This window comes from Monodelphis domestica, chromosome 5 (genome assembly GCF_027887165.1).
Source record: "Monodelphis domestica isolate mMonDom1 chromosome 5, mMonDom1.pri, whole genome shotgun sequence".
NCBI classification, from domain to species: Eukaryota; Metazoa; Chordata; class Mammalia; order Didelphimorphia; family Didelphidae; genus Monodelphis; species Monodelphis domestica.
The window spans coordinates 5,242,877-5,255,284 of record NC_077231.1 but is presented as its reverse complement, the minus strand read 5'-3'; the positions used below and the strand labels follow the sequence as shown (position 1 = coordinate 5,255,284).

Here is a 12,408-nt window from a genome sequence, read left to right as displayed (position 1 = left end):
AGTAGCTTGCTTGGATCAGTGGCAGAATTGAACTCCAATGCAGAATGCTTTCCCATTGCACCAGAAGACTCCTTCCTGTGGGCCCTCACCTCCCCTGACCCCTTTGGTGCCTTTTATTCAATAAACATTTAAGAGCCTATTAGCACCCCCCCCCCCCAACTCTAGTGGAATATCTCACATCCTGTTCAGGCTCTTCTTAAAACCAGAAAATTCCCACTGACATGTGAAGGACTTAGCCTGTTGTCCAGGATGATGAAAATGATGAAGCCTCATAGAAATTCAAGGTGATATAATTGAGAAAAGGACCTGCAGGAAAAGCCTGGACTGAACTCAAAGGGCTGCTAGACCATTAGCACTCTACAGAGACTGGAGGCCTAGCAAGCAGAAATCATGGCCACGTGGCCACCCAGCTCCCAGAGGGCAAGGTCAGGGGCTGATCTGGGGCATTCTGACTCTAAGCCCAGTGTTTCCTATGGCCACCCCTCAGAAAGGAAAAGAAAATGGCAACATTTCAGCAAGCAGGGACAGGAAAGCAGGGAGCCAATGGGCTTTTTCTTGTCTCAGCAGTTCAAGGCAGAATAGACTCAGACCTGGAAGGTTCCCTAGAGGCCATTTGCTCGAACCCTCTCATTTCACTGTTGAGGAAACTTTCTGAGAGATGGGAAGTGACTTGTCCAGGGTCAATAAGTAATACTAAGAGCTGAGGTTAAGAACCAGGTGCCCTGATCCCTGCTTCAGTCCTCTTCCCCCTACAGCCCTCTGCCTCTGGAATCATTCACAGAGGTAGCTATCCATCTCTTCTGTCTACACAAGCCTGGCTCTGTCTTTCATTTCTGCCCTTGGGATAAAGTGCTAGCTTGGCCTAAGCAAAAAGTACTTACACTAAGTCTGAAGAGTCTACACCCAGACCCTAGCTCACTTGGCACACATAGATTCTGGTCAGTGGCTTGGAAGGAAGGGGCTTCCTGTTTGGAAGGGAAAGATGCTTAGACTAGCAACCTTTTCTGGGCTGAGAGGCTGATGAGATTGCCCTGGAAATGCTTAGCTCTGCCTCCTATTCTGTAAAGGGTTCCTCATGCCTTAGGATTTAGCAACAGCCCTCAAGCCAGGACTTACCACACCTCTGAAGGATGGAGGAATTAAGCCACAGTAGAATGGAATGAAACAGGAACAAACTAAGGCCTAGAGAAAACAGAAAACAAGGAAACCACAGGTAAGAGGCAGTATCTGGCCTCAGGAGCCACGCGCCATTTTGGGGGCAGCATTCCTAGGGGCAGGCCAACTGAGAACAACCATTTCCAGGCCTTTGGCACTTAGGGGGAATCTTGGATTGCTAAGCCATGTTCAGGATCTTGTCCTATCTCCCTCACTGCCTTACTTCTCTGTATCGTGCACACCAGGCCTCAGCAGCTACTCGGCATGTCTGGTGGCAGATTGATGTGATGAGATGCTAAAGACAAGGGGAGAGGGGCAGGCTATTTCCAAGAGTCAATTGTCTTAATCGCTAAGGGATGGTTTGGAAATTTTCTCTGGGAAGTTGTTTTTTTTTTGTTTGTTTTTGTTTTTTAGAGAGAAGAGCAAACAAACCTGTTTGACCTTTAAGACAATCCTTCCTGTCCCATTCACATGCACCTGTCTGCTAAGTCAAGTGGACATGCATTGAGCAAAGTCTACCAAAAAATCACCAGAAAAAAATTGGCAATGGCATTGTAAAATGAGGGAAAACCCCAACCCAACCAGCCAATATGGTACCTTTTATGTTATAGAAGCCCAATAAATACTAAATGGCTGAGACTAAAGAAAATTACATTGGAGATCTCAGGGACCATGTGTATAAAACACTAAGTATACAAAAACTCAGTCAAGATTTAGTTGATGGGAAGATGTCAGAGTGGAGTAGGAAGCTTCCTTGCCCTCCTAATACCTGCCACAAAGAACTAAAAATTACTCCACAAGATCAATGCTAAAAGTGGAAGAAACAAACTGGAGTCAGGAGTGACACTGAAGAACCAAGGATAACTAGGAAGGAAGGTTTCTGACTTCTCTCACCTCAGTCCCACTGCAGGAGGCTCTAGGGACAGGACCAGAGCACACAACATGGAATCAGTAAGGCAGCCCCTGAAGGCAGGATCAGCAACCTTGTCTTGTTTGCTGAGCTCAGGAGCTTATATCTAGGAGGATACCATGTGGAGAGCAGCTGTGTCAGCTGCAGCATCAGGCTGGGAGACCCCCACTGGCCCATAGCTGAGGACTGAAGGAGTGGACTTATGACTGCTATTTTTTTTAATGAGCAATCAAAAGAGAAAGAACTCAGCTATGCAACTATTATAGCTATTATGGGGACAGAAACCTCACCTCAAACGCAAAGGACAGTGAAGTAAAAGCACCTACCTCAAAAATAGCAAAGAAATATGATAAATGGCTACAACCTTAAAAAGAGCTTTTGGAAGAGCTTTAAAAGGACTTCAAAAACTAAATGAGATAAATTGAGGAAAATTTAGGGGGGGGGAAGCATAAAAGCAATGCAAGAAAATAAAAATTATGAAAGAAAGATCACTTGACTAAAAAGAACTAGAACTGAACAAGCAGAAACTAACAATTCCTAAGACAAGAAGAAATAATAAAGTAAAACCAAGAGAAAATAATAGACAAGAATATGAAACATTTTATCACAAAAACAACTGATATTGAAAATAGATCAAGGAGAGGCAATATAAAAATAGCTGGAGACCCAGAAAGTTATGATCAAAAAAATAATTTAGACACCATACTCCAAGAAATCAAGGAAAACTACCCAGAGATTCTAGAATCAGAGGGTAGAAATGGAAAGAATTCACTGATCACAGCCTCAAAGAGACTCAAAGATGAAAATGCACAGGAGCATCACTACTAGGTTCTATAATTCGTAGGTTTAGGAGAAAATACAAGCAACAAGAAAAAAAAACAATTAAAAAACTGTGGAGCTACAATTGGAATAACATAAGACTTAGCAACTTAAAATTTAAAAGGACATAGGGCATGGGACACTATTTAGTAAAGCAAAATGACTAAATTTACAACCAAGAATAACATATCTAGCAAAACTGAGCATAAGTGTAAAAGGTAAAAAATGGATATTTAATGAACTAAAGGTATTTCAACTATTTCTGGGGGGAAATCCCAGAACTTAGTAGAAAATTTTATCTATAAGAAACACACAAAGGGGGGCAGCTGGGTAGCTCAGTAGATTGAGAACCAGGCCTAGAGACGGGAGGTCCTAGGTTCAAATCTGGCCTCAGCCACTTCCTAACTGTGTGACCCTGGGCAAGTCACTTGACCCCATTGCCTAGCCCTTACCACTCTTCTGCCTTGGAGCCAATGCACAGTATTGACTCCAAGATGGAAGGTGAGGGTTTAAAAAAAAAGAAAGAAAAGAAACACACAAAGGTAATGATGAAAGACTAATCATAAGCAACCCAAAAAGTCAAATTATTTGATTTGGGAAAATTTCATCTATGGCTTCTGGGAATGGCATCATTGTCTGGGTATTTTGAAGCTACACGTATGGATGGAAGACTTGAGGTTGAGGTTAATGTCATAGAATGAGCCAGAATGGTAGTGGAATAGATCAGGAGGAAGTAGAGTGGAATGGCTATCTCAGATGGAGGAGGAATGAGTGGAGAAACTTCCACAGAGAAGGGGAAGGGTGGAGGCTGGTAGTAGTAGAACCCTACCTATTCTCATCAGATCTGGGATAAAGAGCTAACATACACAATTTGAAGGGTAAAAATCTTAATGTTCAGAGAAATAGGAGGGAAGGGCAATAGGATAAGACAGGGACTGGGAGTCTTCTTGGGGAACTGAAGGACTAAGAGAAAAAAGGATAGGTTAAGAGAAAGGAGGGCAATGAGATTTTTTTAAATGGAGCACTATCAAGAGGAAAGTACATAGGGAGGGGTTGGGTGGGATTAAGGTGAGGGGATAAGAGAAGAACTCTTAGGACAAGATAGGGGAGGGATTTTTATTTTATTTTTTGACACCCCCCCCACGTTTTTTATCTTATTTTTTAATTGTCATATAAAATGCCTTTCCATATTGGTTGTTGTTCTAAGAGTGCACTCATACATAACCAAAACCCCCAAATAAACCATAAATATACTGATATGAAAGCCAACTCCAACAGTTCTTTCTCTCGAGATGGAAAGCATTCCCTGTCATATGTCCATCATTGCCCCAGATCATTACATTGCTGAGAGTAGCCAAGCAAAGCATGTTTTGGCTTTTTTAATTGGTTTGTGTAGTGGGATACACAGGAAATTAGGGATTCGGCCTCTTGGCCAGGGGTCAGTAGGTCACCATCACCAACTCATGCCTGTCATCCTCTGGGACCTATCTGTTGAGCTCAATCAGTTGGTAAACCCAACAAATTATATTTTCCTATATATAATAAAATAGATGTTAACTAAGACTCTAGAAAGTGGCTAATATTTCTTATTTAAACAATGACAACAAAGCTTTGCCTCGCCATCTTTATAAACCTTTATGAAAAAGTGAAGCAACAGGCCTTGATTAAGCACTTAGTAGGTTTTAGGCATTCCACTAGGTGCTGGGGATATAAAAAAAGGGTTGGGGAGGGATCTTTTGAATTAAATTCATATCAAGAAGTAGGAAGGCCCATTTGGGGTGAGGAAGGGATTTTTGGAAAGGTGGATAGAATAAGAATTAAAAGGTAAGGAGGAAGAGACAAGTGGGGTCCTTTGGAAAGGTGGACCAATTTGGAACTAGAAGGGCAAGGAGAAAAGATAAGAAATGATTTTTGGGAAGATTTGCAAATTGGAGAGGTACTGGTCAAAGGAAACTGGACATCTGAGGAGGGATATGTTGGAAAGAAAGGAAGAGGGGAACAAACAATGAGGTAGAATGGAGTAGATGGAAATGCATAGCTAGTAACTATGACATTGAATATAATGGTATGAATTTATCCATGAGATGAAAGCAGATAGTAGTATGGATCAAAAACCAGAACTCAACAATGTTTATAAGAAAAAAAACAGTAAAAATGAGGCACACCTAGAATGAAAGTGAGGGAGGGACTGAAGCTGAATATACTATGCCTCACTTGATCCAGAGAAGGCAGAGGTAGCAGTCATGATCTCTGACAGTTAGGGCTAAAATAGGTATAATTGGAAAGGATGAACACGGCAACTATATTATGTTGAGAGGTACTATGGATAAGAAAGCATTACCAATATAGGACCTATATGTACCAAGTGTTGTAGCACCTAGATTTTTTTTTAAACCCTTACCTTCCATCTAGGAATCAATACTGTGTATTGGTTCCAAGGCAGAAGAGTGGTAAAGGCTAGGCAATGGGGATCTGCGACCAGATTTGAACCTAGGACCTCCCATCTCTAGGCCTGGTTCTCAATCCACTGAGCTACCTAGCTGTTCCCATACCCAAATTTTTAAAGGAAAAACTAAATGAGATAGAAATAGATAACAAAATTATAATAGTGGAGGTCTTTAATTTTCCCCTCTCAGAACTAGATAAATCTAACAAAAAACAAAACAAAAAACAAAAAACAAAGCATTAAGGAAATAAATAAACCTTAGATAAGTTAAATATGACAGATATCTGAAGAGGTCCCACACACCTGCTTGAGACTAGCAGTAAATATAAGCCTGACCATACACATAACTCACATATGGTATCTATTGGGACAATAATGGTTTAGAGAGCATAAATATTCTGCAAAAGCCTTACTTTAACATTCATCATACTATGGAGGTAATCCTGCAAACCTAAGGGGTTGTGGCATTGTGATAAAAATTCCATTGGGTATGACCAAGCCAGAGAGACTTGGTTTGGGAAAGAGTATGGTTCTTACAACAGAATGTGTCTGTTGCCTAAGGACCAATCTAGTTAAATATGGCTCTAGAAATGCATGTTACCTGAGAACTAAACTAGCTAAAATGATCAAATTAAATGTTGATAGGAACATGGAGAAACAGGCCTTATATTACATTGCTAAAGCATCTGTGAATTTTTTTTTTATAGAAAACAAGAGCTATAAAGCTGTTTGTGCTCATTGACCCAGGGATCCCTTTACTAGAATGATACTTAAGGGAATTACTAAGAAAATAAAAAACTGTGTTTGTATGAAAATATCCATGGAAGCTTTGTCTGTAATGACAAAATAACTGGAAACAACACAAATTCAATGATTAGGAGAAACGGCTGAATAGACTGCGATATTTGAATGTAATAGATTGTATTACATTATTAACAACGACAGATATTGGAAATAAAAAGAAAATAAGGGAAATATATGAAGAGTTGAAAAAAGAAAAGAGAATAAGAACAGTACATACCATGATTACATGAAAAAAGTCCACAAAACAAAGAGAAAGAAGTATCAAAGTAAAACAAATCTAAAGGGAACTCAAAAGCAGAGAATGTTGATATTAGCTACATATATAATTCACATGTTTTTAAACAAATTATAAACAATGTGGAGTTTGTAGTTTTGCACATTTTTTTGCATTTATTTAAATGCTTTTTGGACATTGATTACTAAGTATAGAATAAAAAATATGCTCTTCACCACCTAAAAAAATAAACAAGACTTAGTTGATGTGTTGGTTAGACAAGAAGGATCCAGGCTGCGCAGCATATACTATCCCTCCATCATACCTATGGGCTAAGAGGGTCTTTCCCCTAATCACACAATGAATCCTGGGCATTAGGACTCAAGAAGTGAAACCCACGTTATTCTTGTTTCTTTCACTCCTCCCCATTTTCCATTGTGCAGGGGGGATGCAAGGCACATTTAGGAAAAAGAGTTCGAGGAGCCTGTGTTGACAGGCCTGTGGGAAGCCCCCTTGGGTGGACAACTTTGTTTTCTAAAAATCGCCAAGCACATATAAGCAAAATGAGACACTTACATCTATGACTTCTTCCTTGGAATCAAAGTCTGATACCAACACATTCTTCCCATCAGACACTCTGGTGAGGGAGACAACCATCTTGCCAGAGACCAGCTGGTGAGCATTATCGGGGAGGTGCTTGTTTAGACCATCCCGGAGGTGTTGACTCATATGAAAGGAAGGATGTAGCACGCCGAGGTTGCGCTTTCTAGCACTTCTGCAGAGATCCATGAGAATTTGAAGCCGATGGTCTGGGGATAGAGGAGAAAATTACATTTTTTAGAATTAGAGGATTTAGTTGGGGCTATCTTGTTAGGTAATGAGTTCCCCATCAGTAGAGGGGTTCCATTCCAGGTGGAGGCTTCCTGACCTGACCCATCATTCAGGTTTTGTACTCCAGGTCTGGACTAGTTTAGATGCCATGCAAGGTCCGCTCTGATAGATGAGGAAACGGAGGCAAACAGGTGAAATGAGCTGCTCAGAGTAAAACAGCTAGTGTCTGAGGCTGGATGTGAACTCAGGTCTTCCAGACCAGACCTGGCACTGTCCACTGCACCACCTGGCCACCATGGCTCTTAAACAGAAATCCTTGCCTGCCTGGGTTAGGTAGAGGCTAAGCCTGCTGTCCACTGGCATTGAAAATGTTGGCAAAGCCCGCTTGTCAAGCCTCTATTTTCCCATTACGAAATTCAGATGGGGGTCTAAACCCAGAAGGGTTTTGCTGAAGGAGGCCCAGTTCCCAAGCCCGAAAGAGGAGGAGAAACCCTGGCTGGGTCACCCAGGGGCACTTTGGACAACAGGGACCCTTAAAAGTAGGCGCCACTCCAACGCCCTTTGCCCTCCTTCTGCCACCGGGGAAGGCAGCTGGGCAAACAGCCAGGGAAACCCTATCTGCTTCTCTCCACCTCCTGGTCAGCTCAGGGCTTCTACCCAATGGCAGGCCTTTCAGGAGAGCTCCTCAGGAAGGCCTCCTCCACCTCATGCCCTCCTGGAAGCCACCTCTCTGAGCAAAGTGTGTTACTACTGGAGATAATGGAAGACAGAGCGCTGATAATGGGGCGTTATCCAACATTATCTAACAGGACCTTTGGGAGCCTTGGCCCCGACTCTCACACTCCCCACTAGACACGTGGGCCCAACTTGGGGATCCCACAGGAGTCTGGGAGACCCTCCCTCACAGTATGGAATTCAGCTCTCTGCCTTGGTTCCAAGGATGGCACCGAGCTTGTTCTATGATCTCATCCAATTCTCCGTCCCCACTCTCTAATGGATCCTCTGGAGACATATGGCGGCCCATATCAGGGGCCTACCACATCCCTCAGTGCTCTACAGGCTTCTATAACTCCCTCTTGCCTCTTGGCTAAAGTGCAAAGTCCTCCCGTAAGCACTGAAAGCCATTTACAATGTGCTCCTCCAGTTCACATTCCTGCCCCATCATGCACCAGATTCCAGATGGACAACTGGCCTGTGGAGGGCCGCAGAGTGCAAAGCGGAGCAGACCTTTTTCTCTTTTCTTACTTTTTCTTCCTGGAACATGCCTAATGGAAAAATAGGTCTTTGCATGACTTCACATGGATAATGGCTATTGTATTTCTTGCTTTCCCGGAGGTGGGGGACGGAGAGAATTTGAAACTGAAAATGAAACAAAATTGAATTTAAAAAATGTGAATGGACTATATTCGGTCTCCAACCAATGCCTGGAATTCGCTCCTTCCTCACCTCCATCATCCAATTCCTAACGACATTCAAAGCTCAAACCAATGACAAATTTTTTTTAAATGAAAAAGTACTTAAAAATCAATTCTTTAGTCTTCTGTGTGCTAGGCCCTGAGTTACTTGCTTTACAGATATTTTCTCATTTGATCCTCACAACAATCCTAGAAGGTAGTTGTGGTTATTACCCCTAGTTTACAGATGAGGCAACTGAGGCAAACAGAAGTTAAGTGATTTGCCCAGGGTCACACAGCTAGTTACTATCTAAGGCCATATTTGAACGCAGGTCTTCCTGCCTCCAGGAGGACCGCCAACCCTCCCTCCTTCTCCTGAAGATAAAAAACACCCGGGAGATGTTTAAGAGCTACGATAGGTCTCCTGAAGAAACTGCTGCCCATCTTTTCGCTGAGGGGCAGTGCATTCTGGGAGCAGCCCAAGAGCTCCTTTTTTGGCCTCCGACAATGAGGGAATTCATTTTTCTTTGCCTTGTTTGTCTGCTCTAAGGTGGCTCTTTCTAGTTCAATGTGTGTGGGGGAAAGATAGGAAAGAGGGAAGAGAGATGGGTTTGAATTACCCAAAAAGCTCTTTGTAAACAGTTACATGCTGTGGACGGACAGCCTCAAACCAGATGAAGTCTAAAGCTGAAGCTTAGAGGGAAGACAAAGCGGAGCTAAATCAGTCCCCCAAAGTCTCCCCTGCGAACCCCAATCCCCACAACCATCACGGTCTTCCCAGAATGCTCAGGGCTCTAAGGACCCCCATCTGTCAGGGCTTCTGGAGGAAGCTGAAGGATCCAAGAACTGTTCACCTCCACCCAGGAGCCTCAGCCTCTTGCCCTCAGCTCTCTCCACCACCGAACTAAAGTTCCTGTGCCTCTGGGCCTCATTCTGTGGATGAGTCCATCCCCACAAGCCCAGAAGAAAGCCCCCCGCCCCCCCCACGCACCTTCCTTCCTTGGTGGCCCACACCTTGTGGCCTCCAGCCTCCTGGGAATCAGAAGGACTGTCATAGGATCAATCCTGGCCACTACTTTGCCCTTTACAAAGCATCCCCCCCCCCAAAGCCAGTCGGGGGCCAGCGCAGGATTGTCTCCCCATTTTACAGATGCCGATCTGGAAGGGGCCTCGGAGGCCAAATGCCAAGGCCTCCAGGGAAGGAATCCTCCACCTTCGGCTATCTGGAGCCCTGGACAAGGCAATGACGAACCAGGCCAGCATCTCTGCCAATATAACCCCAACGGGGATCACGAGGAGTCGGACGTGACCGAGACGTGACCGACCAGCCCAGGGAGCCCACTAGAGCTTGTCCGCAGCCCCGTCCATTTGTTAACGACCCCAGATCTGCCTCTTCAGGACTCTCTCCCTGCCACTGCCCTGCCCTGCTCTCCCAGGCTCCTCCACTCCATCCGAGCATCCCCAGCTCTGTGGGCCTGTCCTGCTGGCCGAGACCATCCAGTACCCTCCCTGGCCTCCCAGGCCTTTCTGAGGCGCTGCAGCCCAGAGAAGGGCAGAGGCTCCTGCTTTGGCAGCCAGCGGAGCCCCCTCCTGAGCTCGGCACACTTCCCACGCCCAAGGGACTTGCCGGCTGCCCAGAGGCGCAGACCTTTCTCAGAGAAACAGCTTCCTGCCCAAGCCGCCTCCCCTTCCACAAGGGGTCTGGAATTCTTGAAAAGGATTTTCAAGACTTTCTGTTTATCTCCAGGAAATCTCCCATTGCCCAATGGGTGCAGCGAGGGGCAGCTAGATGGAGAAGCCCAGAGAGAGAGTCCCGGTCTAGTCAGAAAACGCCTCCTCTTGGACTGAAATCTGCCCTCAGACACATACTAGCTAGGTGACCCTCCTGTTTGCCTCAGTTTCCTCATCTGTCAAATGAGCTGGAGAAGGAGATGGCCAAGCAGTCCAGGATCTCCGCCAAGAAAACCCCACGCCGGGTCATGGAACTGAATAACAAGGAGGACGCTTTTCTGGGCGCCCCTCTTCCAACCCTCGGGGCCACCAGCCTCGCCCACTGAAGCAGGGACTTGGGGTTTGCTGGGCCAGGCTCTGTTCTCAGAGAAGGACCCGGCTGTGGGCAAGCCAGCTTCAGGCTGGGGTGAATTTGGCCCCAAACACTCCCATTGGAAGCCTTGCCCGGCCCCCAAAGGCTCCCATTTAAGACCTGAAATGAAGCATCTGCCACAGCCAAGGAAGGAGTCAGACAACGTTTGACCAATCAGGTTCCCCCATCCTGGAATTCCCGAGCAGAGCCGGGAGAGATTGGCGAGATCTAGTCCAAACCTGTGGCCTTCAGGGAGGAGGCAAACCAGCTGGAAGAGGAAGGGCCAGGACTACTTCCCAGGTCCCCCTCCTCGGGATGGCCATTAGATTGTATCTCTGGCCTCTGGCTGCGCAGCACTTGGCAATGGCACACAGAAAGAGCTTAATACATGTTTACTGACTACCTGCCCCCCCCCCCCACCTCCCCAAGAAGCTGACCTCTGGGAGCCAGCAAGACCTGGGTTCGAGTGGTGCTCGTGACCCTTACGGTCTGCACAATCACTTAAGACTGGAGGCATTCAGAGACGCCCTGCAGAGGTGGCCTTCTGGCTGGAAGCAGCCTCTCCAAACACAACTCCCTCCTGGCGGGGTCCCAGAGGTCAGCCAGCCCCGGAGCACAAAGGGGACAAAGGGCCGGGGGGGGGGGGGGGGGGGGCCACAAGGGAGCCAGAAGCCAGGAGCTGACCGGCCAGAGGTTTACGGTGGGGGGAAGAAGCCCCGGCTCCGCAGCTCTCTTGCTTATCTCTGCTCCGGGCCGGCACCGGGGAAAGCTCAGGCCGAGATGAGCCTGCGGCCCCCCGCCCCAGCCCCAGCCCCAGCCCGGGGAGAGAGGACGAGGGAAGAGACGGGGGTCCTCACGCACCCAGTGTGAGCCCGCACAGGACGGTGGCGCAGTGCAGAGCCCCGGCCGAGGCGCCCAGCATTTTGGGGGCGTTGTGTACCAGTTGGGGGGCGTGCTCGTTCAGACACCGGGTCACCCCGAGGTAGTAAAAGCCCATGAAGCCGCATCCGGCAAAGGAAAAGCTCCAGCCCCGAAGCTGCTCGGCCATGCCTGCTGGCCTTACTGCACAGCCCCAGGCGGCGGCACCCGAAGCCGCTGAAGCGCTGAGGAAAGGAAGAGGCGAGCGAGTGCGGAGGTCAGCTCCAAGTGTGGCCCCCGCGGCTGCAGTCTGCCTAAAGAGTCGGTGGGAGCGGCCAGTGATGCGCTCTTCTCAAGGGCCAATCGGCGCCCCCCGGCATCTCCTCCAGCCTCCGGAGCGGACCAATATGCAAATCGGGCCGAGTGGCGGCCCAATGACGGGGCCAGAGCGCCCAGTGTCCGGGACACTCGTCCAGGACCGTCCCCAGCGAGCGATCCCGAGGATAGTAGCGGGGGTGGGGGGAGGGGCGGACCCCGCGAGACACTGCTCTGCCTACTGGGAGCGATCCACGCTGTCGGCCGCTGGGGGGACGGGGAGGGGGCGGGAGGAGCCTGGGGTCCAGAGGGCGAGGGACTGGGCATCTGCCGCAGTCCGCCGGGGGAGCGATCTTCCTTGGCGTTAGGAAAGAGCTGGGATGGCCGAGCTGGGAGGGACGTTAGAGATCTAGTTGAATAGCCCAGAAACTTGCCCAGTGCCCCAAGTTAGTGGCGGAAGGGAGATTTGAATTCAGCACCCTGGCCTCCCGGGCAGCTGGATCTTCTTCTCAGCTTCCCTCCAGTCTTTTTCAATCATTCACGCAAGCCTTCTTTGGGGCTCCCTCCGTCCCGGGGCCG

The 12,408-nt window shown here is 47.3% G+C and overlaps 1 protein-coding gene across 4 annotated transcripts in view; it reads right to left on the bottom strand.

Moving 5' to 3' along the window:
* PNPLA3 (patatin like phospholipase domain containing 3) overlaps positions 1-11,897 on the bottom strand; it is a 28,770-nt gene extending 16,873 nt beyond the window's left edge. For 2 of the 4 annotated variants that reach the window (XR_008911949.1, XM_056797497.1), the window contains exons 1-3: positions 11,518-11,897; positions 6,925-7,157; positions 1,117-1,182 (exon numbers count right to left, since the gene is read on the bottom strand). Coding sequence is in view for 3 of the 4 variants with exons in the window: in XM_056797497.1 (XP_056653475.1) it covers positions 1,117-1,182; positions 6,925-7,157; positions 11,518-11,704 (486 nt within the window). In the remaining variant the exon portion in view is untranslated. The remainder of the gene's footprint in view (positions 1-1,116; positions 1,183-6,924; positions 7,158-11,517) is intronic. The other 2 variants (XM_007502785.2, XM_056797496.1) reach the window with 2 other exon arrangements.
* Between the last annotated feature and the right edge of the window lie 511 nt (positions 11,898-12,408).